Here is a 23,427-nt window from a genome sequence, read left to right as displayed (position 1 = left end):
GTGGTGGTCCGGAGCGGAAGGACCTTAATCCAGGCTCAGTCTTCTATGAGGTGTAGCCTCGCTCATGCAACAGCACATTGCACCACACACGTTTAATGTTGGACCCTAAATGGCCAATTGGCACAGGTTCCAAATTCTTACCCCTAATACTCACGTCCCCTAGTCCAGCTTAGGTGACTAGGCCGAGGATGCACCGGGACCTAGGCGCTGTAGAGTAGGGTTTCTTTTTCAGCCTTTCCCTCCACAGGTATTGCAATACAGTTGAGTTCCCTCTAGGTACTTGGACTTTCCTGGAGCCTCGCGATGGAGGAAGCACAGCAAAGTTGGAGGAACGGATCCAGCATCTGCTTAGGTCGTGCGTTGACCTGGGACAAAGAAGATTGCCCGAGAAGAAAGAAGCTTTTTTTTTTTCAGGTACAACCGGGAGGAGAGCACTGGGGAGGCACTGCTTAGTCAGGGCTGGCTCCAGTGCTCTTGAACCCCGGTCAGAGGAGAAAGGCAGCGGTTCACCGCGGCTGGTTCTCACTCTGATTGGGGAGGATTTATCCCCAGCTCTTCTGCCTTGAGTTGCTTGACCTGGATACCTAGCGGTGTTAACGAAGGGTCAAGCTGACTCAGGGCTCCAGTGCTCAGGGGCTTCAGTGCTCTTGGACCCTGATCGGAGGAGAAAGGCAGCGGTTCACCGCGGCTGGTTCTCACTCTGATTGGGGAGGATTTATCCCCAGCTCTTCTGCCTTGAGTGGCTTGACCTGGATACCTAGCGGTGTTAACGAAGGGTCAAGCTGACTCAGGGCTCCAGTGCTCAGGGGCTTCAGTGCTCTTGGACCCTGATCGGAGGAGAAAGGCAGCGGTTCACCGCGGCTGGTTCTCACTCTGATTAGGGAGGATTGATCCCCAGCTCTTCTGCCCTGAGAGGCTTGACCCGGATACCTAGCGGTGTTAACGAAGGGTCAATGCAACTCAGGGGGTACGTATGCGGCCCCCCTGGGTTCCTACTCTAGGGACAAAGCACGCAGGGTGTGGTGGTCCGGAGCGGAAGGACCTTAATCCAGGCTCAGTCTTCTATGAGGTGTAGCCTCGCTCATGCAACAGCACATTGCACCACACACGTTTAATGTTGGACCCTAAATGGCCAATTGGCGCAGGTTCCAAATTCTTACCCCTAATACTCACGTCCCCTAGTCCAGCTTAGGTGACTAGGCCGAGGATGCACCGGGACCTAGGCGCTGTAGAGTAGGGTTTCTTTTTCAGCCTTTCCCTCCACAGGTATTGCAATGCAGTTGAGTTCCCTCTAGGTACTTGGACTTTCCTGGAGCCTCGCGATGGAGGAAGCACAGCAAAGTTGGAGGAACGGATCCAGCATCTGCTTAGGTCGTGCGTTGACCTGGGACAAAGAAGATTGCCCGAGAAGAAAGAAGCTTTTTTTTTTTCAGGTACAACCGGGAGGAGAGCACTGGGGAGGCACTGCTTAGTCAGGGCTGGCTCCAGTGCTCTTGAACCCCGGTCAGAGGAGAAAGGCAGCGGTTCACCGCGGCTGGTTCTCACTCTGATTGGGGAGGATTTATCCCCAGCTCTTCTGCCTTGAGTTGCTTGACCTGGATACCTAGCGGTGTTAACGAAGGGTCAAGCTGACTCAGGGCTCCAGTGCTCAGGGGCTTCAGTGCTCTTGGACCCTGATCGGAGGAGAAAGGCAGCGGTTCACCGCGGCTGGTTCTCACTCTGATTGGGGAGGATTTATCCCCAGCTCTTCTGCCTTGAGTTGCTTGACCTGGATACCTAGCGGTGTTAACGAAGGGTCAAGCTGACTCAGGGCTCCAGTGCTCAGGGGCTTCAGTGCTCTTGGACCCTGATCGGAGGAGAAAGGCAGCGGTTCACCGCGGCTGGTTCTCACTCTGATTAGGGAGGATTGATCCCCAGCTCTTCTGCCCTGAGAGGCTTGACCCGGATACCTAGCGGTGTTAACAAAGGGTCAATGCAACTCAGGGGGTACGTATGCGGCCCCCCTGGGTTCCTACTCTAGGGACAAAGCACGCAGGGTGTGGTGGTCCGGAGCGGAAGGACCTTAATCCAGGCTCAGTCTTCTATGAGGTGTAGCCTCGCTCATGCAACAGCACATTGCACCACACACGTTTAATGTTGGACCCTAAATGGCCAATTGGCGCAGGTTCCAAATTCTTACCCCTAATACTCACGTCCCCTAGTCCAGCTTAGGTGACTAGGCCGAGGATGCACCGGGACCTAGGCGCTGTAGAGTAGGGTTTCTTTTTCAGCCTTTCCCTCCACAGGTATTGCAATACAGTTGAGTTCCCTCTAGGTACTTGGACTTTCCTGGAGCCTCGCGATGGAGGAAGCACAGCAAAGTTGGAGGAACGGATCCAGCATCTGCTTAGGTCGTGCGTTGACCTGGGACAAAGAAGATTGCCCGAGAAGAAAGAAGCTTTTTTTTTTTCAGGTACAACCGGGAGGAGAGCACTGGGGAGGCACTGCTTAGTCAGGGCTGGCTCCAGTGCTCTTGAACCCCGGTCAGAGGAGAAAGGCAGCGGTTCACCGCGGCTGGTTCTCACTCTGATTGGGGAGGATTTATCCCCAGCTCTTCTGCCTTGAGTTGCTTGACCTGGATACCTAGCGGTGTTAACGAAGGGTCAAGCTGACTCAGGGCTCCAGTGCTCAGGGGCTTCAGTGCTCTTGGACCCTGATCGGAGGAGAAAGGCAGCGGTTCACCGCGGCTGGTTCTCACTCTGATTGGGGAGGATTTATCCCCAGCTCTTCTGCCTTGAGTTGCTTGACCTGGATACCTAGCGGTGTTAACGAAGGGTCAAGCTGACTCAGGGCTCCAGTGCTCAGGGGCTTCAGTGCTCTTGGACCCTGATCGGAGGAGAAAGGCAGCGGTTCACCGCGGCTGGTTCTCACTCTGATTAGGGAGGATTGATCCCCAGCTCTTCTGCCCTGAGAGGCTTGACCCGGATACCTAGCGGTGTTAACGAAGGGTCAATGCAACTCAGGGGGTACGTATGCGGCCCCCCTGGGTTCCTACTCTAGGGACAAAGCACGCAGGGTGTGGTGGTCCGGAGCGGAAGGACCTTAATCCAGGCTCAGTCTTCTATGAGGTGTAGCCTCGCTCATGCAACAGCACATTGCACCACACACGTTTAATGTTGGACCCTAAATGGCCAATTGGCGCAGGTTCCAAATTCTTACCCCTAATACTCACGTCCCCTAGTCCAGCTTAGGTGACTAGGCCGAGGATGCACCGGGACCTAGGCGCTGTAGAGTAGGGTTTCTTTTTCAGCCTTTCCCTCCACAGGTATTGCAATACAGTTGAGTTCCCTCTAGGTACTTGGACTTTCCTGGAGCCTCGCGATGGAGGAAGCACAGCAAAGTTGGAGGAACGGATCCAGCATCTGCTTAGGTCGTGCGTTGACCTGGGACAAAGAAGATTGCCCGAGAAGAAAGAAGCTTTTTTTTTTTCAGGTACAACCGGGAGGAGAGCACTGGGGAGGCACTGCACTGCTTAGTCAGGGCTGGCTCCAGTGCTCTTGAACCTCGGTCAGAGGAGAAAGGCAGCGGTTCACCGCGGCTGGTTCTCACTCTGATTGGGGAGGATTTATCCCCAGCTCTTCTGCCTTGAGTTGCTTGACCTGGATACCTAGCGGTGTTAACGAAGGGTCAAGCTGACTCAGGGCTCCAGTGCTCAGGGGCTTCAGTGCTCTTGGACCCTGATCGGAGGAGAAAGGCAGCGGTTCACCGCGGCTGGTTCTCACTCTGATTGGGGAGGATTTATCCCCAGCTCTTCTGCCTTGAGTTGCTTGACCTGGATACCTAGCGGTGTTAACGAAGGGTCAAGCTGACTCAGGGCTCCAGTGCTCAGGGGCTTCAGTGCTCTTGGACCCTGATCGGAGGAGAAAGGCAGCGGTTCACCGCGGCTGGTTCTCACTCTGATTAGGGAGGATTGATCCCCAGCTCTTCTGCCCTGAGAGGCTTGACCCGGATACCTAGCGGTGTTAACGAAGGGTCAATGCAACTCAGGGGGTACGTATGCGGCCCCCCTGGGTTCCTACTCTAGGGACAAAGCACGCAGGGTGTGGTGGTCCGGAGCGGAAGGACCTTAATCCAGGCTCAGTCTTCTATGAGGTGTAGCCTCGCTCATGCAACAGCACATTGCACAACACACGTTTAATGTTGGACCCTAAATGGCCAATTGGCGCAGGTTCCAAATTCTTACCCCTAATACTCACGTCCCCTAGTCCAGCTTAGGTGACTAGGCCGAGGATGCACCGGGACCTAGGCGCTGTAGAGTAGGGTTTCTTTTTCAGCCTTTCCCTCCACAGGTATTGCAATACAGTTGAGTTCCCTCTAGTTCCCCAGCTCTTCTGCCTTGAGTGGCTTGACCTGGATACCTAGCGGTGTTAACGAAGGGTCAAGCTGACTCAGGGCTCCAGTGCTCAGGGGCTCCAGTGCTCTTGGACCCTGATCAGAGGAGAAAGGCAGCGGTTCACCGCGGCTGGTTCTCAGTTTGATTGGGGAGGATTTATCCCCAGCTCTTCTGCCCTGAGTGGCTTGACCCGGATACCTAGCGGTGTTAACGGAAGGGTCAATGCGACTCAGGGGGGAAGTACACGGCAGGGATGTGCGGGTCATAAGAGGCAAGGGAGGCTTGCTACACCTCCCCAGTCATGGGCTACACCATAACCGAATCATGCCCTCTCGATTTGTTTAAATGTTGAAACCAGTTATACAGCTAAAGGACAATCGTAAAACAATTGTTAGTGCTAAAAATGTTTTTACATATCAAACTTTTCCACCCTTATCATTGTTGGATAAATTGTAAATATATGTTATCATGCGTTCCCTAATGAGTATTTATTAATAAAATTATTGCACAGAATGCTTGCTGTTTCGCCTTGCAGACGTCCACCAGTCCACAACAAGTCATACGATGCTGTCTGGAGCTTCCTGACCTTCATCTCTGGGAATCCAAGAAAGCTGTTGATAGCTCAAACTATTTTGTTGATGTCTGTGACTTCTTATTTCACATAGCATTTTGTCTTTGCACTCTTTTCTCATGGTGTCTTGTCTGGAACTTCTTTTTTCACATAGAATCTTGTTTCTTCTCTTATGAGACAAAGCCCGCGCTTTCCCCCACCCCAGGGGCTAGTCTCACATTGTGGGTAGGGCATTTCCTAAATAAAAAGAGTGGGGGGTGTAACAGACCTTTAGTGTATTTGGATTGCTGTAAGTCTGGATGCACTCCTCGCGAGAAAAGACTCAATATTCTGCCTCACTGGTTTTGTCTGCTGATCCTTTTGCTGATCTTGATCCTGACAATCATGGTGGCATTACCATGAAAAGCAAGATATGACAAAGGTGTAAAATCAGTGTTAAAAAAAAATGCTATAATGATAATACTAATAATAATAAATATAATTCACACATAAAGGGGTTGAGGGGATGATTTGGAGATGCGGTAATAGTATTGAGGAGTCGATTCAGTGAGACCTCTCCTGGTCGGCAAACACCGCGTCACTGGCAAGGAAGGCTCAGCGCCGCCTGTACTTCCTGCGGAAACTCAGGCGTGCATGTGCTCCTCAGGCAGTCCTGTCTACATTCTACCGTGGCACTATTGAGAGCGTCCTCTCCAGTTGCATCGCTGTCTGGGGTGGTATCTGCACTGACCAGAACTTGAAGGCCCTGCAGCGCATAGTGAATACGGCTGGTAAGATTATTGGTGCTTCGCTCCCCTCCCTGAAGGACATTTACTCCTCCCATCTCACCCGCAAGGTAACCGCGATTGTGAGTGATGTGAGTCACCCAGCTCACTCTTTGTTTGACCTTCTGCCCTCTAGGAGGAGGTACAGGAGCCTGCGCTCCCGCACCACCAGACTCACCAACAGCTTCATTTTCCAGGCTGTTAGGACCCTGAACTCGCTACCCCCTTCTGCGTAGCGTCCTGCACTTTTGCGCTATTTTCTGGAATGTCTGCTTGCTGTACGCTCACTTGCTCCTTTTTGCTCCTCTTATTTATTTGTTGTGTTATTTATTCATTATTTATTCAGCACGCTGTTGTTTACTTGATTGTCTATTGTGCGCCATGTCTTGTCACCGTGGGATAGCGGGGAAGGAAATTTCGCTTTCTTTGTGTGTCTTTGGCATGTGAAGGAATTGACAATAAAGCTGACTTTGACTCTGACTTTGACTTTGATTCAGTCGCTGTTACAAAACTGTATCCGTGTAAGTATATCCAGCTTCAAGATAGAGATAAAAACAGTGAATAGATGATTGTGTAAGCAGTGGTTTGCGTAGTCCTCTGGCTGACATGTTATTGGGAAAGAAAAAAAAAAGCTTCACGTTCTCCCAAATTTCACAACAGCACTCACACCCACACTTTTCCACTGCATGTTTAGAAAAGCAGAGGAAGGAATGCGGCCCTGCAGGTCTTTGGTCTGTGACGAGGCGCAAGCTTTTATAGTCTGGGGGAAACGGGCAAACGATTTCATCACTTCTCATTCGTTATTCTACGCCACTCATTCTGCTTTTCTAACTAGGCTTTAATGACGGGGCTTTCCACGGATAGCCAAGATGTGAAGAGTGAGTTTAGAGAGCCATGTCATCACAGCGGAAGTGCAAGTGCTTCTCTGACGGTGTGAACATTTGATATTCATCCCTAATTAAAGACTATAAATACATCTGATTTGCATATGCAACATTCAACAGCCTGGCAGGCAAACAAAAACAAAAACAGCACTTCCATGATGAAATCGGTCAAACTTGATTCCTTTGATGAAAATCACATTTAACATGAAAATAGGACAACTCTGGTGTCATGGTTGACTTTCTTTTTCCTACCTTTCTGTATAGTTAAATTGCTGAATTTTATTGACAGTATTTCTTGATGATTGTTTTTTCTTTTGACATTAGTCAAGTTTTTGTATCCCTTTGCTGTATTCATTTGAGGACCACAGGAAGACGAAGCACCTCTATGCTATGCGCTCGCTAATGGGGGTCCTAATGAAGAATAATGTTTGAGTATCACCTTGAATTCTTTATCAGCTGGAAGAGGGTTCGACTTCCTACAACTCTGAAAATAGATGCATGTGATCTCTACATACTATATTGATAGGCAGGGCAGCTGGCGTATCCTGATGATCGTAGCGATGATCGTAGCCTCGGTATGCTCCTGTGGGAATTTGGTTTATCCCTCTGCACCGGCCGGGCGTTCGGGCGCACAGCGCGTGCGTTATTTGACGTGCCGTGCCACTCACTCACTCACTCACTCACTCACTCACTCACTCACTCACTCACTCACTCACTCACTCACTCACTCATGGGCGCATCTCACCAGTTGCTGACTCCAAGTAGCATCAAATTCTCCAAATAATTGTAGAAATGAGCTCATTGAATGCTTATGCTCATCTTTAGTGTAAACTAGAACAGGGGACTCCAGCAACAATGTCTCCTTCTGCCAGGACTTTGCAGATTTGGCCCACAGATTTGTTTTATTTTATTTTTCTAATGGAACGAGAGGAGCCGTTTCAATCGTCAGTGGACCGTGTTCTCGTTGTTTTTTTTTCAACCGGGTCAAGCCGCATCTCTCTGCGAAATCAGCGCAGGGGCAGGCTGGACTGCTTTGGTAGTTTACGCTGGAAAATAGAGGCCATTGTCTAAAATCATGAGATTAGTGATGATGATTGTGGTCACTGATAAAAGAATTCCAAAGTTCAAAAGTTGAATGTATTAGGGTCAGCTGTAAGTGCAAACGAGCCATGTCTGCCATGCAACGGTGATCATTCCAGGGCTGTATGAAATTCAAATTTAAATATGGAATAATCCCTAAATTACAATTTACTTCTTCAATTGAAGTTGATGGCAAACAGGAGGCGTGCAGAATTGCAATTGAAATTAGAATGGCGGGTTCCATGAAATTCCATGACTCCAAATTAAAGCACACTTATTTACCATGAAGCTTTGCTATTTACATGCATTTCATACAAATGTTGTGAGGAGGTTAAGTACACACACACACACTCAGTTATAGTAAATAGTGAAGTGTAAGCATTCTTTTTAGTGACATTCAAAGCCTACTCAAATATAGCAAATCATCCAAATTGTAAATGTTGAAAAAGCACTTCATTACCCAGAAGAATTTGTTGTTATCAGATCATCAATGAGCTTTTATCTAGGGATTTTGCGCCCCCTTGTGGAGGTGCCCTGTAGACATGCGTTCGATTCCACCTTGATTTGTAGTAAGGTCAGCATCCCACCCACTTTGAAAGGGGTGAAAGAAAAGATGAGAGTAAGATGATGCAATTTCACAGTGACATGTTGTTTCATAACAACATTGAGTTGACATTGACAATTGACACTAGCTTCCCAGTTCATTCAGCTTTCGTATTAATCAAGCATTTCTAAAAAGTTCTATTGTATGATGCGGTATTCGGGAAATGGTCGCGCTAAATCCTTCCTATGTTTTATCTCATGTAATTTGTCATGTGCTCGCATGTGCTTTACCAGCGTGCCTCTGTTATTATAACCTTTCTTGCAAACGGAGCAGGTGAAAGGCCTCTCCCCGGTATGAACTCTCATGTGTGACGTCAAGGAGCCCCTCCTAGTGAACTTTTTACCACAAAACATGCAACTAAAAGGCTTCTCTCCTGTGTGTACTCGCTTGTGCCTCTTCAAAGTTGCCTTTTGATTGAAACTTTTGCCACATTCAATACAGCCAAACGGTTTCTCTCCTGTGTGACATGACATGTGTCTCTGCAAATTGTGGTTATATTGGAACACTTTGCCACACACTGTGCACTTGTAGCACTTGACCTTATTACAAGAGCCAAGATGACTTTGGGGATCACTGTCCGAAAATGGCTGACCGTCAATAGTTTGGTTCCTGCTGTTATTGAAGTTGTCAGCCTTACAAAGGACCGGTGGAGTGTTGTTTGTCGTTTGTAGGAGATGAGCAACATTCCAGTCAAACAACGCATCAGAGCCTTCTTCATTCGGTTGGCCTTGAACCGGCTCGTATGAATTGGAAGGAGGAGAACGTGCCTGTCTGTGCACTATCGTGGGCAGTTTCTCTTCATTTCCCAAAGAGGCAATCGTCTCTTCTGAGTTTTGACCCTGAGATACTAATATTGGACTTGGCCAGACTTCTTCCACTTCCTCTTTGACAAACGGGGGTGGCGTCGGAGCAAGGCTTTGGCTTCTGCTCTCTTGATGCACAGGGGGGATTTTCAGGCCCATTAGCTCAGGCTGGATGCACTCAGATGCATCTGAAATAGAAGAGAACAATTAAGGTGGAAGTCACGCTCATGGTGTAACAATAAGCATTCGGCCGTCTCTCCGTTCCCACTCGGTGACACTGTGAACGCGGTCTGAATGATGCTGCATCTCTGTGAGACCTGTGACAAGCGGTTGTGACATGTCTTGTGAGCTTTGGCTTCTCATCTGAGCAGGCTTCAACAGTTCATGTAACAGGCTAGTTAGGAGTTAGAACAGCACTCGAAGGGGGTTGGGATAATCTCCAGATCAGACGACTCTAGAAAATGGATTAACCCCCCCCCCCCAAAAAACAAAAACAAAAAACTCGTTATTCAAACGAGAATGACTGTAGACTACTCAGTCTTCCAATGGAGCCGTGTTTGAAGAAGTTGAAAATATTCCATTGCTGATTGATGGACGTGTACTCTCAAAGCCCCCCAAAATATCAAGGCAAAATCATTATGTTGTAAATACTGACAGGCAAAATAACATAAGACATTAATGAGCAATGGATTTGACCTGATCCGCGATGATGGATTGTTTTGGTGGCGAGCTGTCCAGAGGCAGAGGCAGAGGCAGAGGCAGAGGCAGAGGCAGAAGCCTGCAGCATGCGATGGTGCTTGAGCTCGTCCTCGTATTGGGCTATTGTTTGCTCAAAAATCAGCATGATCTCGTCAACAGCTACGGTCAGCCTCTCACTGACAAATGCTCTCAATAAGTGAGCAGAAGACATTGTCAAGGAATCGTTCAAACAATACTTGATGCTGCTTTTCTGATGTAGTCTCTCTCCCCACAACCACAACCACAATCACAATCACAACCCCGAGCCCAAGCCCAAGCCAACCCCTCCTTTCTCTACTTCTAGCGTCGCCGGTTGCACAATCATGAATTAAAGTGGCTAGCGCCATCCTGCGTTGAGGATCTACATGAAAGGTAAACAGTCTTTTTTCTTTTTTTTTAAATTGAACTACTACAAGGATGTAGAGTCTACAAAAGAAATGCATGAAAAGTAGGTGGATAAATAAAGCAAGTGATCAGGTCATTATAATAGAGATATTGCAGTTAAATCATTGTCAAAGAATCCATTAACTGTGTGTAATGAAACAACGGTTGCTGGATGCCTTTTTTAAACCCCGACTTAAGAGTAGCGTAAATACGCTGCATGTTCATCCTGAATTAAAATGCTGACCTTATCCTGCACTGTGATGTTGTTACGATGAGATTCACCTTCCAAATGTAACAGCTGTGTAGCTCACTAAAAAGAATTCAAATCAGCAGGAGGTTGTGATATTTTCAGGATTGATTTGAATGTTTTTTGTCCAGGGGATTTCTTTTGTCCTTCTGGGTTTTCTGGCTTTTGTCTCCCTGCCTGCCTGCCTGCCTGCCTGCCTGCCTCCCTCCCTCCATGTTTGCCTCGGTGTTGGCACTTGAGCTCAGGGAGGGGCTGGAATCAGCACGGTACGGTCCTGGTGTATTATTGGCTCCTGCCTCCGATGTCTCGGTGACTGTAATGAAAAGGAGGTTTGAGCAGCACTGTGACATCCCTCCTCCCCGCCTCCCATTCACTCTTGTCTTCCTTCTCGCTCCCTCCCTCCCTCCCTCCCGCTCATTGCTTTTCTCCTCTCCACTTGTTCTGTGACTGGCGGTGGAGATGGGTGGTCATGTGATGTTTTAATACCCTGGGATTTTGTGCCGGGCATGCTGTGAAGCGCCTCAGTCCAGCCAGCCAGCCCTATCTGAGGAGGGCTGGCCTATTTATTGCCTATCCAGCTACCTTTTGATTTTTTTTTTTTTTTTTCCGCTTCTTGAGGGATATACATACGTACATGTATTATTAGCTCCTAGCCAGCCACGGCTCCACTTGTTGGTAGGATGACGGCTTGGAGAAGCGCCCTTTGATGCCTGGCTTGGAATACATATGCGGCAAAAACAGACGCCAGCAAGACGTGGCATCCGTTGTGCAGGTGGCTGGTAGGTAGGTAGGTAGCCTCCGATTCAATTCTTATTGGATTGCTGACTGGTCATGCTAACGGCAGTAAATACCTATTCTCAGGTGGGGTTTCTGCTTCAAAATAAAAGGAATGAAAAAAGGGATCACAGATATTGATCCGCTGTGGTGTGTGTCGACTGGTAACAAATGTACGTATCTCTTCAATGATGAATGCATGGCCCATTTTCATCCTCTATGCATTATCCATTGTACACATGATTATCGATGCCTTGGTTGACTGTTGAATGTGACATGTTGGCATTTTCATTTCAAGCCTGAATTCTCACATTGTAATTTAACGGAGATGTCACACCTCGACTGTCGACCTATATCGTCATCATCATCATCCTCATCATCTATATGATTCATTCGTTTATCTTCCCAACCTCTGTATCCTCACAAAGCATTCCGGAGCCCTCTATAGCAACTCGACAAAAAGCAAAATGATGTGAGGCCAGGTCAGTCCAATTTTTAACCCAAATTGGGTTGTTTGGAAGCCAGCATTGGTAAGGCTATAGACTGGACTCTGCATCACCATGGTTACCGGAGGGAGCAAAATTGTGGAACAGGCCAGCGTCTCCCAAGCAAGTCACCCATTAGTCAAATGTCACAGCATACAGGATTGGAATACTGCAATCATAATGCCCTTTTGTTCGTTTGGGCTCCGTAGCGTTGCTAGATGTGCAGTGTGTGCTACGACACCTGGTCAGGGATCACTCGTATGGAATGAAACTGGACTTGATAAGACAACGCGGTTTTACCGTGCGTGGCCTCTCGGTTCGGGGTGTCCCACTCATTTTTGTCAGAATCAGCTTTATTGGCCAAGTTTGTGCATGCATCAAACTGCCACAGCTGTCATGTCTGGCTTATGTTGGTAAAATTGTCTTTTGAAATAGTACATCATGTGTTCTCAGTTTTGTGTCAAGTTTTCCCAACCACACAAACGATAAACAAAATATCCCAATCAAAAATCCTTTTGTTGGACGATCTTACACCACCCTTGCAAATGGGGACACTACTTTATTTAGGTCTCGTTCAATTATATGTGAAGCAGTTTTATCTCATGCTCTACAGACTGGATGTGCAAGTGTTGCACGATAAAATGTGTGTTCATTTACAGGAAAGAACACATTTCTTTCACTGAGAAAAGAGCTTTGCCAAAAATGCAAAAAGTGGCCAATGTCCGTTCATTAAAGTGACTCATCGGCTTGTGTGTGTGTGTGTGTGCGCGCGCCGCGTTGCACTTTGTCATGTCGCCGTCCGTCGCTGAGTTGAAATGGCATCAAAGAAACCGATGAACCCTCATCCTAAAGAATCATGAGCGTTGGCGTTTTGCAGCTAAAAATAGCCCGAGAGATTTTGTCTTTGGTGCTGATGGCCACATGGCTGCGTTAAACTAATCCAAGCCAATTCTACGCCAATCCTCCCATCCCACTAGAGCTCATCACAAGCAAAGCGGGATGAAAAGGATTTAATTCAAGGTTTCCGCGAGCAGCGTCTTTCCCAAGTCCCAGACTCCGTGTTTCCAAGAGGAGACAGACGGATGTTTTCAGATCCTAGTTGGTATATTCACAGCTGCTGCATGAATAAGGGGGATACCATTTGCTCCATGAAATAAGGAATGACAGCAGTCAGTTGTAATATCCGAACACACCAAATATCAGATTCCCGATATTCCTTATTGGATACGATATGAAATTGATGCTAGCGCAGGGAGCTGTGACAGAAGGCCATGAATGATTCGGAGAGGAGTCACACAGAGAGACAAAGACCATTAGCAATTCCCTAAGGAGACAAGAGAGGGAGGGAGGGAGGGAGGGAGGGAGGGAGGGAGGGAGGGAGGGAGGGAGGGAGGGAGACGCATAGCAACAACTGCAACACAAGGTAATCGAGGAATAGCCAAATAATAATACTAATGATATTCATTGTTTTCTGCTGTAGTGCAAATGCTTTTCTTTAAATGATCCGAATATTTTTCACAATCATCCACCCTCCAAATGGTTGATGGGATTTTAGTGAGCCTTCCCAGTGAACCCATTGCAGATGATCTGATTGACTACAAGCGTGCAATGTTGCACAGGCAGACTGCGAGTGTGCAGTCCCTCTGCAGCAGCCGCCTATTTGTACAACTCTGACTCTTCCCACCCTCTGTAGAGTCCTAGTACCGCCGTCCACTTGGGAATGCAGATGTTGCTCTTTCAGCAAATAAGAGCAGGCTAAACGTCCGCACAGAGGGGCATCTATTCTCGAGGAAACATCTTCATTTATTTTTAAACCTTAGTTAAAGGGATTAGTTGGAATTAAAAATCCGACCTGATTTAGGCTATTGGACAGAAAACCCCCTTGAATGCTCACCAATTACTCGGATGTGCCGTTGCTGAGTAGTGGAGAAATCTCATTGTTGAAAGGTACAAAAATCCTTTGATTCAGCGATTGCCTCAAAAGATTGTGCAGCAAAATATTAAGGGAACCATTTTCGTCCAGACCTGTTTCATGCAGGTCATTTTTCCCCCCCATTAATTCTGAAATCACAATTCAAAAGCAATGTCTGGTTTTAAACTACTCCTACGACTTATACCTTTATTATTTCACATCTCATGATTACTTTTGACATGACGCTAAATATCATTGTTCAACATTTCCAATGAACCATCATCATTTGTCAAGACACCTGACACAACGTAGTAAATATTACAAAATGATATATGTGCTATATTTCTGTATTTAAATCCATTTTCAGCCACCCATGTAGCAATGGATTTTTCTACTGCATGAAAAATGTACGTACGTACGTAGTATATTCCTCCCCTCCCCTCCCCTCCCCTACCCAACCAACGAGTGGTTCATATTCCTTCTGCATCACAGTCACACGCTCCTTCCTCTCCACTGGTGAACTCTGGCAAGTTCAAATCTAATTACTATGCCCAGTGCACGGTCTCTCCAACCAGGCCACGTGATTTTTTTGTTTTTTTTACCAAGTTTGATCGAGAGTCGAACTTTAAGACTTCAAGAACCAAACGGTGCACATTCGAAACCTTCAAACTGTGTTAACAGTCAGTATCTGCTTGCATACATCAAAGAAGTCTCGTACTTTTTCTAGCATTCTGACCTTTCCTCTGCTTGGATGGTCTGCATTTTTTTTTATTAATTGTTTTCTTTCTTACCAGCACAATTCAAAAGACCGCTTCACTTTGGCCCTTGGGCAAATGATTAGTGCTTCATCATGATCTCAATTAACTTTGTTTGTTGATTTCCTAAATGAAAAGCTGCACTCCCTGGATTCGATTGGATTTGTTTTCTGGTGTCATGATAGATGAAGACGTTTGCTCACAAGTCTGAATTCATGTTCATTCAGTTGATTTGAGCGTTTTTGGCAAAAGTTACAACATTAAAGTCGTAAAGTTCAAATGTACAGCGCGGTTGCACTTTTCTCCTTTGCACAAAACCATCCAATAATTTCATGTTGAGGTTAAGGGTAGTCAATTGAGAATCTTCATGTCAGCCTTGTCTATACATTCCACAAGCACCTTGGATGTGTGTGTGTGTCTTGCTGCAATTGTCACCCTTTCAAGCATCTGCTTTGAGGTTTGCTGAAGAATTTTCAGGCTCGCATCCCTTTTCATGACTTTGTCCAAACGCTGCTTGGCGGCCATCGTATACAAATTGGTTCGGATTGAGCAAAGCGTCTTTGATATTCAATTGCTTCTGAGGTGGATGCAATGCAACAGTGGTGTCAGCGGCAACGTTTGACAAAGTGCATCTCCAATTTTCAGCGACATGTGCTGGGAAGAGACACAAACCCCACAAGACCAGATGCGATTTTTGGTAATACAAGATCAAGCCTAATATGAAATACTAAGAAATGAGAAGGGCAAAGACGTCAAATGAACATAGTGTAACCTGGAAACAAAGCACCGTTGAATTGGCATAGTATGAAACGTGCCGAGGTCGACGAGAAGAGCAGGAGTAAAGCGGTGAGAGGGATGGAGCTTGCAGAGAAGAGGAAGGGTGGGGGGTTGATTGTTTCTGGAGACTTGCTGGTTTCAAATTTCTCTTCTCTTTCATTTGTGCACTCACATGCATTCAAGCTCTCTTACTTTCTCTTTCTCTCCTGACCACTCGGGCTTTTCTCCAAACAAGCCCATTCCAGCCCAGCCCAGCCCAGCCCCATCGTCTCGTCTCGCTTCGTCTGGTAGGAGCTTGCTGGAAGCACGCAGGAAGACAGGCAGGAGCGTAGAAAACAACAAGAAGAGACGTGACGTGACGTGAACTAAGAAAGGTAAGTCGCAGCACTTGTACATTTGAGAGTTGAAAGGAGGGAGCACACGTGTTTTTTTTGTCGTTGTGCTTTTTGATTGTGGATCACATGCACATGTGTGAGAGACATCAGGCTAGACATGGCTGTGACCAACATGATTACAGAGAACGTCCTAAGAAATGAAAGGACTTCTCGAAAGATTCATCTTCTACTGAGATGGCCGTGTGGTCAGAGAATTGATGGTTGGAGCAAGTTTCCGAGTCATTGAAAGCGCTGTCCAATAGCGACGGCAGCCAGCCTTCTCTGGCAGGCTGCAGGTGAACATCAAGCATGGCTCCGTTTGTTGGTTAACCATGATATGAAGCTGGTGATGAAATATTTCTTTGCATGATCTGGATGCGGTTGAGCACTGGCGCTTTCAAATTCCAACTTGTGTTTGTTTGTTTTTCTTTCTTTCTTTTCGCCAATAGTTGTATCCTTTCTTTTCTTGTCGTTGTCAGTTCTTGGATCAGATGTTTGCTTTTTAGCTCGTACATTGCGTGAGCCTCTTGTCACATGCTGAGGAGCTCATTTCAATTGGATGATGTAGGTAGATTGTATGCCCAATAGGAAAATGCAAACTAAATTTAAAAGTGATGGAGGGCAGGCTTGCTTCAAGTGGAGAGGGACAGGGAGGGGAGGAGTGGGAGAGCGTGAACAGATGTGTGTCATCTCGGGTTTGCGCTGGCTCGCCTGGAAGAATTGTAAACACAAAGAAGCGCATTCCTTGTCTTTGGACACGCAAAAACATGCGAGGGACACGTGCGCCAAATGAAAAATCAAATCAACTAAATACAAATGGCATGATTTCTATTCATTTGATCAAAGTGCAAATGAGATGCACATCTGTCATGAGCATACAATGTGTTGATATTCATTCATGCAAATGATCCAGCGCTTTGATTTCACACGACTTGAGTCATGAATGACTTAGCACCCAGCGCATCTCACGCTACTGGGCCTTCTGCTCGGATTTGTCATACGCATCAATTCCCAATTTGACAATTCCAATGAAGATCTGGTGAGCGCATGGCTTCGGCGGTACTCGCCGTCCTGTCGTGACAGGCCGACTTGCTGGTAAGGAGGCTAATACCCTAGGGCTCTAGAATTAGTTGCCATCGTGGCTCTTGGTGCGTCAAGGAGCACTTGAAGCACAGTGGCTTTCGACATGATTGCCAGTCATGCCTTCTGTACGGATGACTAGCTCCTGTGCTCGGCCAGGAGGGATTCATGGAAATGAAGACTCCTGCTACAAGAGATGTGCTCAGGGCAGAGCATACAGTGTAGGCAGTAGTGGAGGAGTCTAGCCAATTTTCCTTGCAAAATGAACATACTACATGTCAGAAATAGTCAAGTATATCTATTTCCATGACATTCCATTTGTTTGTTCTTTTTTCATCAATCCATTCATTTTCTGCCACTAGGCAGGCGTGCAGGAGCAGCAGTCTTTTTCTTTCTTTCTTTCTTTCTTTCTTTCTTTCTTTCTTTCTTTCTTTCTTTCTTTCTTTCTTTCTTTCTTTCTTTCTTTCTTTCTTTCTTTCTTTCTTTCTTTCTTTCTTTCTTTCAGCGGTAGGCGGGATATACGCTGCCTGAAGTGGTTGCCAGACAATCGCAGGGCACAATTAAATAAGCATTCGCAATCACACCTACGGACAATTTGGAGCAGTCAATCGGCTTATGGTGTCTTTGGAACGTGGGAGGAAACCGGATTAGCCAGAGAAAAGCCATGCAGGAACGGGAAGAACATGCAAAATCCACACAGGGAGGCCAAAGTCGGAATCAAACCCACAACCTCTGCACTGTGAGGCGGACGGCATTTTTTCAATCACTATGTTCTGTTTGTGCAAACTTTGGAATATAGATAAATAAAAAACATCGTATTGTCACAGAGCATATTGAGTACCCAAAAGAACTGACTATATGTGTGTGTCTGTTTTTATCCACCAGAGGACAGCACGCGTCCTCTGGTGGCTGCATGCCATCGACCGACTGATGAATTTGCCAACTGGGACAGACGTCTGCTGTCTTTGTCATTTGCCCTACTGCTGAGTATTTCTGTAAGCAGAGTGATGAGAAGCACCTGCTCGAATTGCAATTGCGTGATCATAGTATTTACACCATCTGCACCAAGGCACGTCTGCATGCGCTCACAACCCATCCGAGGGAAAAGTGAAGCTTTGAGCCCCATGACCACAGCAATTAACAGAATGCATGGAGTCAAATTAATTTGGACAATAGCCGGTCTGTGAAAATGTTATCGGACAAGAATCCGGTCGTTGGTGCTAAAAAGGTTGGCGACCGCTGAGTTACAGCATACTGCAGTTCAATGTCCTGCATGTTTATTGGCTGCACTATCAACAACTAATGAAGCTAAAGGATGGTTCTTTTTTTAGCAGAGAAGCAAAGGACTGTTTGCATAAATACAGCAAATCTGAGCTGGGCACTTGCCTTAAGCCTCATAGAAGATGTCCTGCCTGAGACATCTATCACATGGTGCTTCGGCTGAACTTGTAGATTTGGAGATTATGACTACTGTCTCTGTTGGAACCGAGGTACAAATGTGAATGTCCTCCTTTATCTGAGAACTGGCTTCTCTCCCGATGAGGGAAATGTTACAAAGAGGTAAACATTCCTGTGGCGCAGATAATATCTTCATTTCGTTGTAAATCAGTTGTACAATGACAATAGTCATTTTATATCCGTACGTACGTATATATAAATGTGTGTGTGTGTGTGTGTGTGTGTGTGTGTATACAGCATGTACTGTATAGCTATGAGATATGCTGAGTTCCGCATTTCTTTGCCAGAAGCCGGCGAGTGTGCCTGTGGTGTGTGCGTGTGTGTTTGTGTGACCCAACGAGAGGAGGGGGACTAAAGAGAGAGAGAAGGGAGAGGGTGAGGCAGGTGAGGAAACAGGCAGCCAGGGGGAGAGAGAGAGGCATGCGGTCTGAAGGAGAAAGAGGGTGGCAGCAATGTGACTCCCTCCCCTTCCCCATCTTTACTCAGCTCGCCTCCTTTCTCTTCCTTTCTACATCTGTGTCCTTCTGTTTGTGCCGTCCGCCATACCGTTTGTACATGAATGATCCAAGGGAGGATGCTGAAGTTCCGTGTGGACAGGAGAGTCAGGTAGGTGGAGGCAGGGCAGTATGGAGGCGGGATGTGGGAGAAGGAAGAGGGGAGGCTGACACACACAGAGAGAGAGAGAGACAGAGAGACAGAGAAAGAGACAGAGGAAGGAGCCGATGGATGGCCAGACGCTTGTAGGTCACAGATGACTGCAATGCAGTATCAATGGGAAACATGAAGCTGTTGCGTTAGCTATCAATGCTGTGCATTGTGTAGCCAAATGGATCGAAAAGGAATATCCCGTGCTTGTGTGGTGACCCACTGAGGCTCAATCTCCTCCTCTGGTGTGTTGTTGTGGCGGCTTTGTCAACCGTTATTTGGCTTAACATCTGGCGTCAATTCTTATTAGCTGTTTGTACTTGGGGAAAAGTGTTTATCCACCCATATACTTCATTAGCAGCTGCCTCTAAATAGGTTTGTAGGTTAACTAGAAACACGTACACACACACACACACACACATATGCATGCAAGCAAACGCACACACGCACATGCACATGCACCCAACACCTGCTCGCACTCTGCTTCTAGGCAAATTCATACATTCACATGCCGATAAAAAGCTTTGATAATGAGTACTATCTAGAGCAGTGGCATGAGAGTGAACTATCGGATAAGTTACTCTCGTCATCTTGCTTTCGTAGGCAGCTCTTACATTCATTTTAGCGAATAAAAGTATGTCGTTAGCAATGTCCTAACAATTTAGCCACCATGTTCATCAACGGACGTTTGAGCGGTTAACCGCTGGCTGCCCTGACACGAGCCGCCGTCCAAATAGCCACCGACGTTCGTAAACGATTTGATATGAAACATCTTTATTTGTTGTTTATTTGTTTATATGTTGCAAATGTGTCTGTTTGCAGTCAACATGACGGCAGTAGAACAGCTGGATCAGCAATGAACGCTCTCCAGCTGCAAGAACCTGCAGCAATACACACCAATCTGCAGTGAGTCAACGTGCTCTCCACACACTTGCTAATTTCATCACAGTGCTGGAAGCTCTTCACACGCCAAACTTTCTCAAAGCGATTTCGATTGGTGGTGATGAGTAATAACGGGACAGTGAATCAGCCTGTATTGCAGGACTGGTCAAAGAGCTTATTTACTCGACTCTGGATGCTGAAGGAATAAACCACAATAACAAGCTGTAGCACTGCAACGCAATGTCAATGATGTATGTACGTACGTACGTACGTAGAGCATACTGTAGTTTAACGGGAAGGTAAATGTGACTTCTTTCCGCTATATTCGCTCTTGTCTCGACAGGACGACAGATTTAAACGTGAGTTTCATGAAGCTTGAGTGCATTTTGAGAAAGATGAGGGAGGCAATGTCACATGTTGACATGATTGTTCTTGTCAGGAGCTGTGATTTGACCATGAAAGGAAAAGTCAACACCGGTGCTGAGAAGGTCAATCACGCCAAAAGTACAACCATGGTGTCTCAAGAAGTGCCACCTTGTGCGCGGGTAAGAAACACACATGTATATGTATAGTTGGTGTGCCCCGAAAAAAATACCATTTCTGTATATACATTTGCAGCACTTGATAGTACGTATCTACCATAGTGGAATAAATGGGCATTTGGTCATTTCAAATGTCCTCCTGACTTTCAGACATCTCGAACTCCCAGAAAGGCAGCTACGTTTGGGAAGCGCTCCAACTCCATGCGCAGGAATCCTAAGGCAGAAGTCCACAAAGCAGGATGGCTGTACAAGCAGGTACCATGTCTATTTTTCAAAACAGACTGGCGTATTTGCCATAGTAGCTGCAGGAAGTGAAACCTTTGCTGGGCCTTCTTCGGGATGGCGCTGATGTTGGACAACTGACAAGTTCCCAAGCTGTAAAATAATAATAATCATAATTCTACCCAGGTCTTAAAGAGATGAGATTATGCCATATCGTATTGGTCGTGCAGTATTTGAATTTGATGGAATAATAATTGCATCGCATGTGTGTTCCCAACAGGCCAGTAGCGGAGTGAAGCAATGGAACAAGAGGTGGTTTGTCCTCTCTGACAGATGTCTCTTCTACTATAAAGGTGTGTTTGAAATTCATCCTTAATAACATCTGGGGTGAATTTATTTCTAGCCAGCAGGAGAGCTAATATGGCTTATCATAGACATAGCGATATGAATAATGAAACAACTACAATTGTATTCATTGCTGAAGCGCGACGATGGCGTTTCAAAACGTGCCACTCTATAAATGATCAACTAAGTATGTGACCTGTCTTTTGGACCTTAGTGCCGCTTTACAACCGAATGGGAATGCTACATGGGTCTGGACAGTCACCGTGCACTTCTATTTGTACGAAGCGGCCTTTTTCACTGGAGGATTTACAAAGTATGTTCATTTGTATTGAAATAGGTCTGAAAAGGAAAAGACAAATCACCACACCAAATCATTTGGCCAAGCTGCAATTGTAATTCCGGTCAAGCTTATTGCTTCCAATTGGGATGACTTAGTCCAAGTCTCTTTCTCTTCATTCTGACCACGTTTCCTTCTTCCCTGTATTTTGGAAAAGATGGCCTGGCGAGGAGCGGAGTCGTCGTGTCACGTCGCGACGTGATAGCTATGCCAGCAAAGAATGGGCTCAAGAAAAGCACTTTTGTGCTCCCTGCTGTGATTTATAAAGTTGCCTGTGCTTCTCACAGCGCTGTGGTTGGCGCCGCTGCATGCGTTTACACATCCACTTAGCTAACATTTCGTCCGACTTGAGTGCCCCTAGTTCAGACAAATCAGTGCATTTGCACTCAAACTGTAGCATCCAACTTTTTGGGAACATTCTTTCTCTTTTCAGTTGTTGTCAGCTTGTCACAATTTTGATCACCAGCTTGAATGAGGAAACAATCTTTAACGTTTAATATAGTAGGCAGTAATTGCTTCTATTGCGGCAGAAAGTCAGAAAGAGGCGTGCGTGTCCCGATATCGTGCCATGCGTGTGCTCGACGCTGAATTGGTTCAGACCGGCAGCAGGTACAGCTTGCGCCGCGGTGCCCGAAATTCCTGCTGCACTGACTCATATGGGCTGATCATTATCACACACACGCACGCACGCACGCACGCACACACACGACGAACATGCACGCACACACAGAGGAGGGATCAGTGTATTGTATGATTGCACAAACCCTCCCCCTCTGTCTGTCTCTTGCTCTCTCGCTCTCTCGCTCTCTCGCTCTCTCGCTCTTCCTCAATACGCACACAAACACACAGCAGTCAGTAGCAGGACGATTGGCCACGCAGAGCTATCCATTCAGAGAATAGAAGGTAAGAGAAAAGGACAAATGAAATCATATCCATTTGAGGAGCTCTTAAGAAATCATGCTGTCATTCATTATTCATTCATTCATTCAACATGAGTGCTTTTCTACAGCGCTCCTATTTGTGACCACTGGAGCCATTAGAAGTGCTTCTCATTTTTTGAAAGGAACATGATGGGTACTGTCAGCGGGGTTCAAAGTGCACGCGCCACGGTCTTGCCCGGACTTTTCGCTCCAGCTCAATGCTCGATGTGAACCTGTTCCTTGAGCACATTTTCACACTGTTGTTTTCTTCTCCACAGATGAGAAGGAGGACGCCGTTCTAGGGAGTTTGCCTCTGCTCAGTTTCCGGATTGGAGGAGTGCAGCCTTCGGATAACATCACCCGCAAGTTTGCCTTTAAGGTCAGTATATCCCGAGCAAGGGGACAGACAGACAGACAGACAGACAGACAGATGGTAGTGTCAAGAGGTCTGCGGAAACTTCACGTCAGGAATGGGACATAATATCTTGTTTGCGTGTCAGCATCCGTGTGAAACACACAAAACGACCAAAAGCTGGAAATTGGTTGCGGTCAGTGTTTGTCATTATGACTTTCCTTCACCTTTCAGGACATGTAGTTCTTTTTGTTGACTCTCATTGCATTTACAGCATGGGAGCAAAGTCCAGCACATGTAGCCATCGTGCACACACACACACGCACGCGCGCACACATGCACACACGCACGCACACACACACACACAGACAGACAGACACACACACACACACACACACACGTTTGTACACATGCAGCTGGATCTGGTACGGCAAATACACTTAGCATGGACTGCCTGCCTGCCTGCCATGGGGTTCATTTCATCAATATTCCTGATTGGACACTGAGTTCTGTTTACTGTCACCGTAGTTAATATTAACAGGGATCAACTTATGATCGCCACTTTCAATAGCTTTCAATGTTAAAGGCCACACAGTAAAACACAAATGCACTAAAAAGTCAAGTCAAATGTAGTGATGCAATGTCACAAGGAGGTCAATAATATAAGATATTTGAAGTCATGTCAGTCCATTTTAAGCTGAACAAAGTGTGACAGTTACATCGAGATCACAGAAAGGCTTGTCTAATTTTAAACAATCCGATAGAGTAGAGTGAATCATCACTATTCCCAGGGCTTAAGGATCAAGACGCACTATAAATAGCAAATTTCATTTATTTATTTGACGGGACACTTTAACTTCATGAACATCATCTACGAATTGCAAAGCCAGGTCGTAGCCATAGGCAAAAACTCTCAAACAGTAGACATCCATCCATCCATCTATCCATCCAGCCAGCCATTTCCTCACAAGGCTCGCCTATCCCACCAGTCGACTTCAGACACCCTGAACGAGTTGCCAGCCAATTGCAGGGCACACATAGCCAAACGACTATTTGCACTCACACTTCGGGGCAATTTGGAGTGCTGAATCAGCCTACCATGCATGTACTTGGAATGTGG

General features: G+C 46.5%; 2 protein-coding genes across 13 annotated transcripts in view; one reads left to right on the top strand and one right to left on the bottom strand.

Moving 5' to 3' along the window:
• Nucleotides 1-8,039: 8,039 nt before the first annotated feature.
• Nucleotides 8,040-10,090, bottom strand: LOC148391418 (uncharacterized). The gene is made up of 2 exons (XM_088389743.1): nucleotides 9,775-10,090; nucleotides 8,040-9,266 (listed from the first exon to the last, which is right to left on the bottom strand). Exons 1-2 carry the CDS (start codon nucleotides 9,986-9,988, stop codon nucleotides 8,413-8,415), a joined length of 1,068 nt encoding a protein of 355 aa, XP_088245869.1. The 5' UTR covers nucleotides 9,989-10,090; the 3' UTR covers nucleotides 8,040-8,412.
• An 812-nt stretch (nucleotides 10,091-10,902) lies between these two features.
• plekha6 (pleckstrin homology domain containing A6) overlaps nucleotides 10,903-23,427 on the top strand; it is a 29,326-nt gene continuing 16,801 nt past the window's right edge. The window contains exons 1-8 of one of the 12 annotated variants that reach the window (XM_088389065.1): nucleotides 10,903-11,230; nucleotides 11,309-11,394; nucleotides 15,386-15,524; nucleotides 19,530-19,613; nucleotides 20,029-20,134; nucleotides 20,282-20,386; nucleotides 20,634-20,706; nucleotides 22,234-22,334. In XM_088389065.1, the coding sequence (XP_088245191.1) occupies nucleotides 19,564-19,613; nucleotides 20,029-20,134; nucleotides 20,282-20,386; nucleotides 20,634-20,706; nucleotides 22,234-22,334 (435 nt within the window). In that variant the 5' untranslated portion in view covers nucleotides 10,903-11,230; nucleotides 11,309-11,394; nucleotides 15,386-15,524; nucleotides 19,530-19,563. Of the gene's footprint in view, nucleotides 11,235-11,308; nucleotides 11,395-15,385; nucleotides 15,525-18,532; nucleotides 18,669-19,529; nucleotides 19,614-20,028; nucleotides 20,135-20,281; nucleotides 20,387-20,633; nucleotides 20,707-22,233; nucleotides 22,335-23,427 lie in introns of those variants that run through there. The other 11 variants (XM_088389064.1, XM_088389069.1, XM_088389062.1 and 8 more) reach the window with 11 other exon arrangements.

The sequence above is a fragment of the Syngnathus floridae genome, chromosome 11, assembly GCF_059516105.1.
Source record: "Syngnathus floridae isolate MCC-2025c chromosome 11, RoL_Sflo_1.0, whole genome shotgun sequence".
Classification (NCBI taxonomy): domain Eukaryota; kingdom Metazoa; phylum Chordata; class Actinopteri; order Syngnathiformes; family Syngnathidae; genus Syngnathus; species Syngnathus floridae.
The sequence above is the reverse complement of the archived record's forward strand: the minus strand, read 5'-3'. Positions and strand labels throughout refer to the sequence as shown.

What these genes read in the sequence shown, in the direction of transcription:
- LOC148391418 (XM_088389743.1), bottom strand. Translation starts at nt 9,988, where the DNA reads ATGTCTTCTGCTCACTTATTGAGAGCATTTGTCAGTGAGAGGCTGACC. An exon ending in AATCCATCATCGCGGATCAG is followed by an intron (nt 9,267 to 9,774) that starts GTCAAATCCATT and finishes CTTCTATTTCAG; the next exon opens with ATGCATCTGAGTGCATCCAG.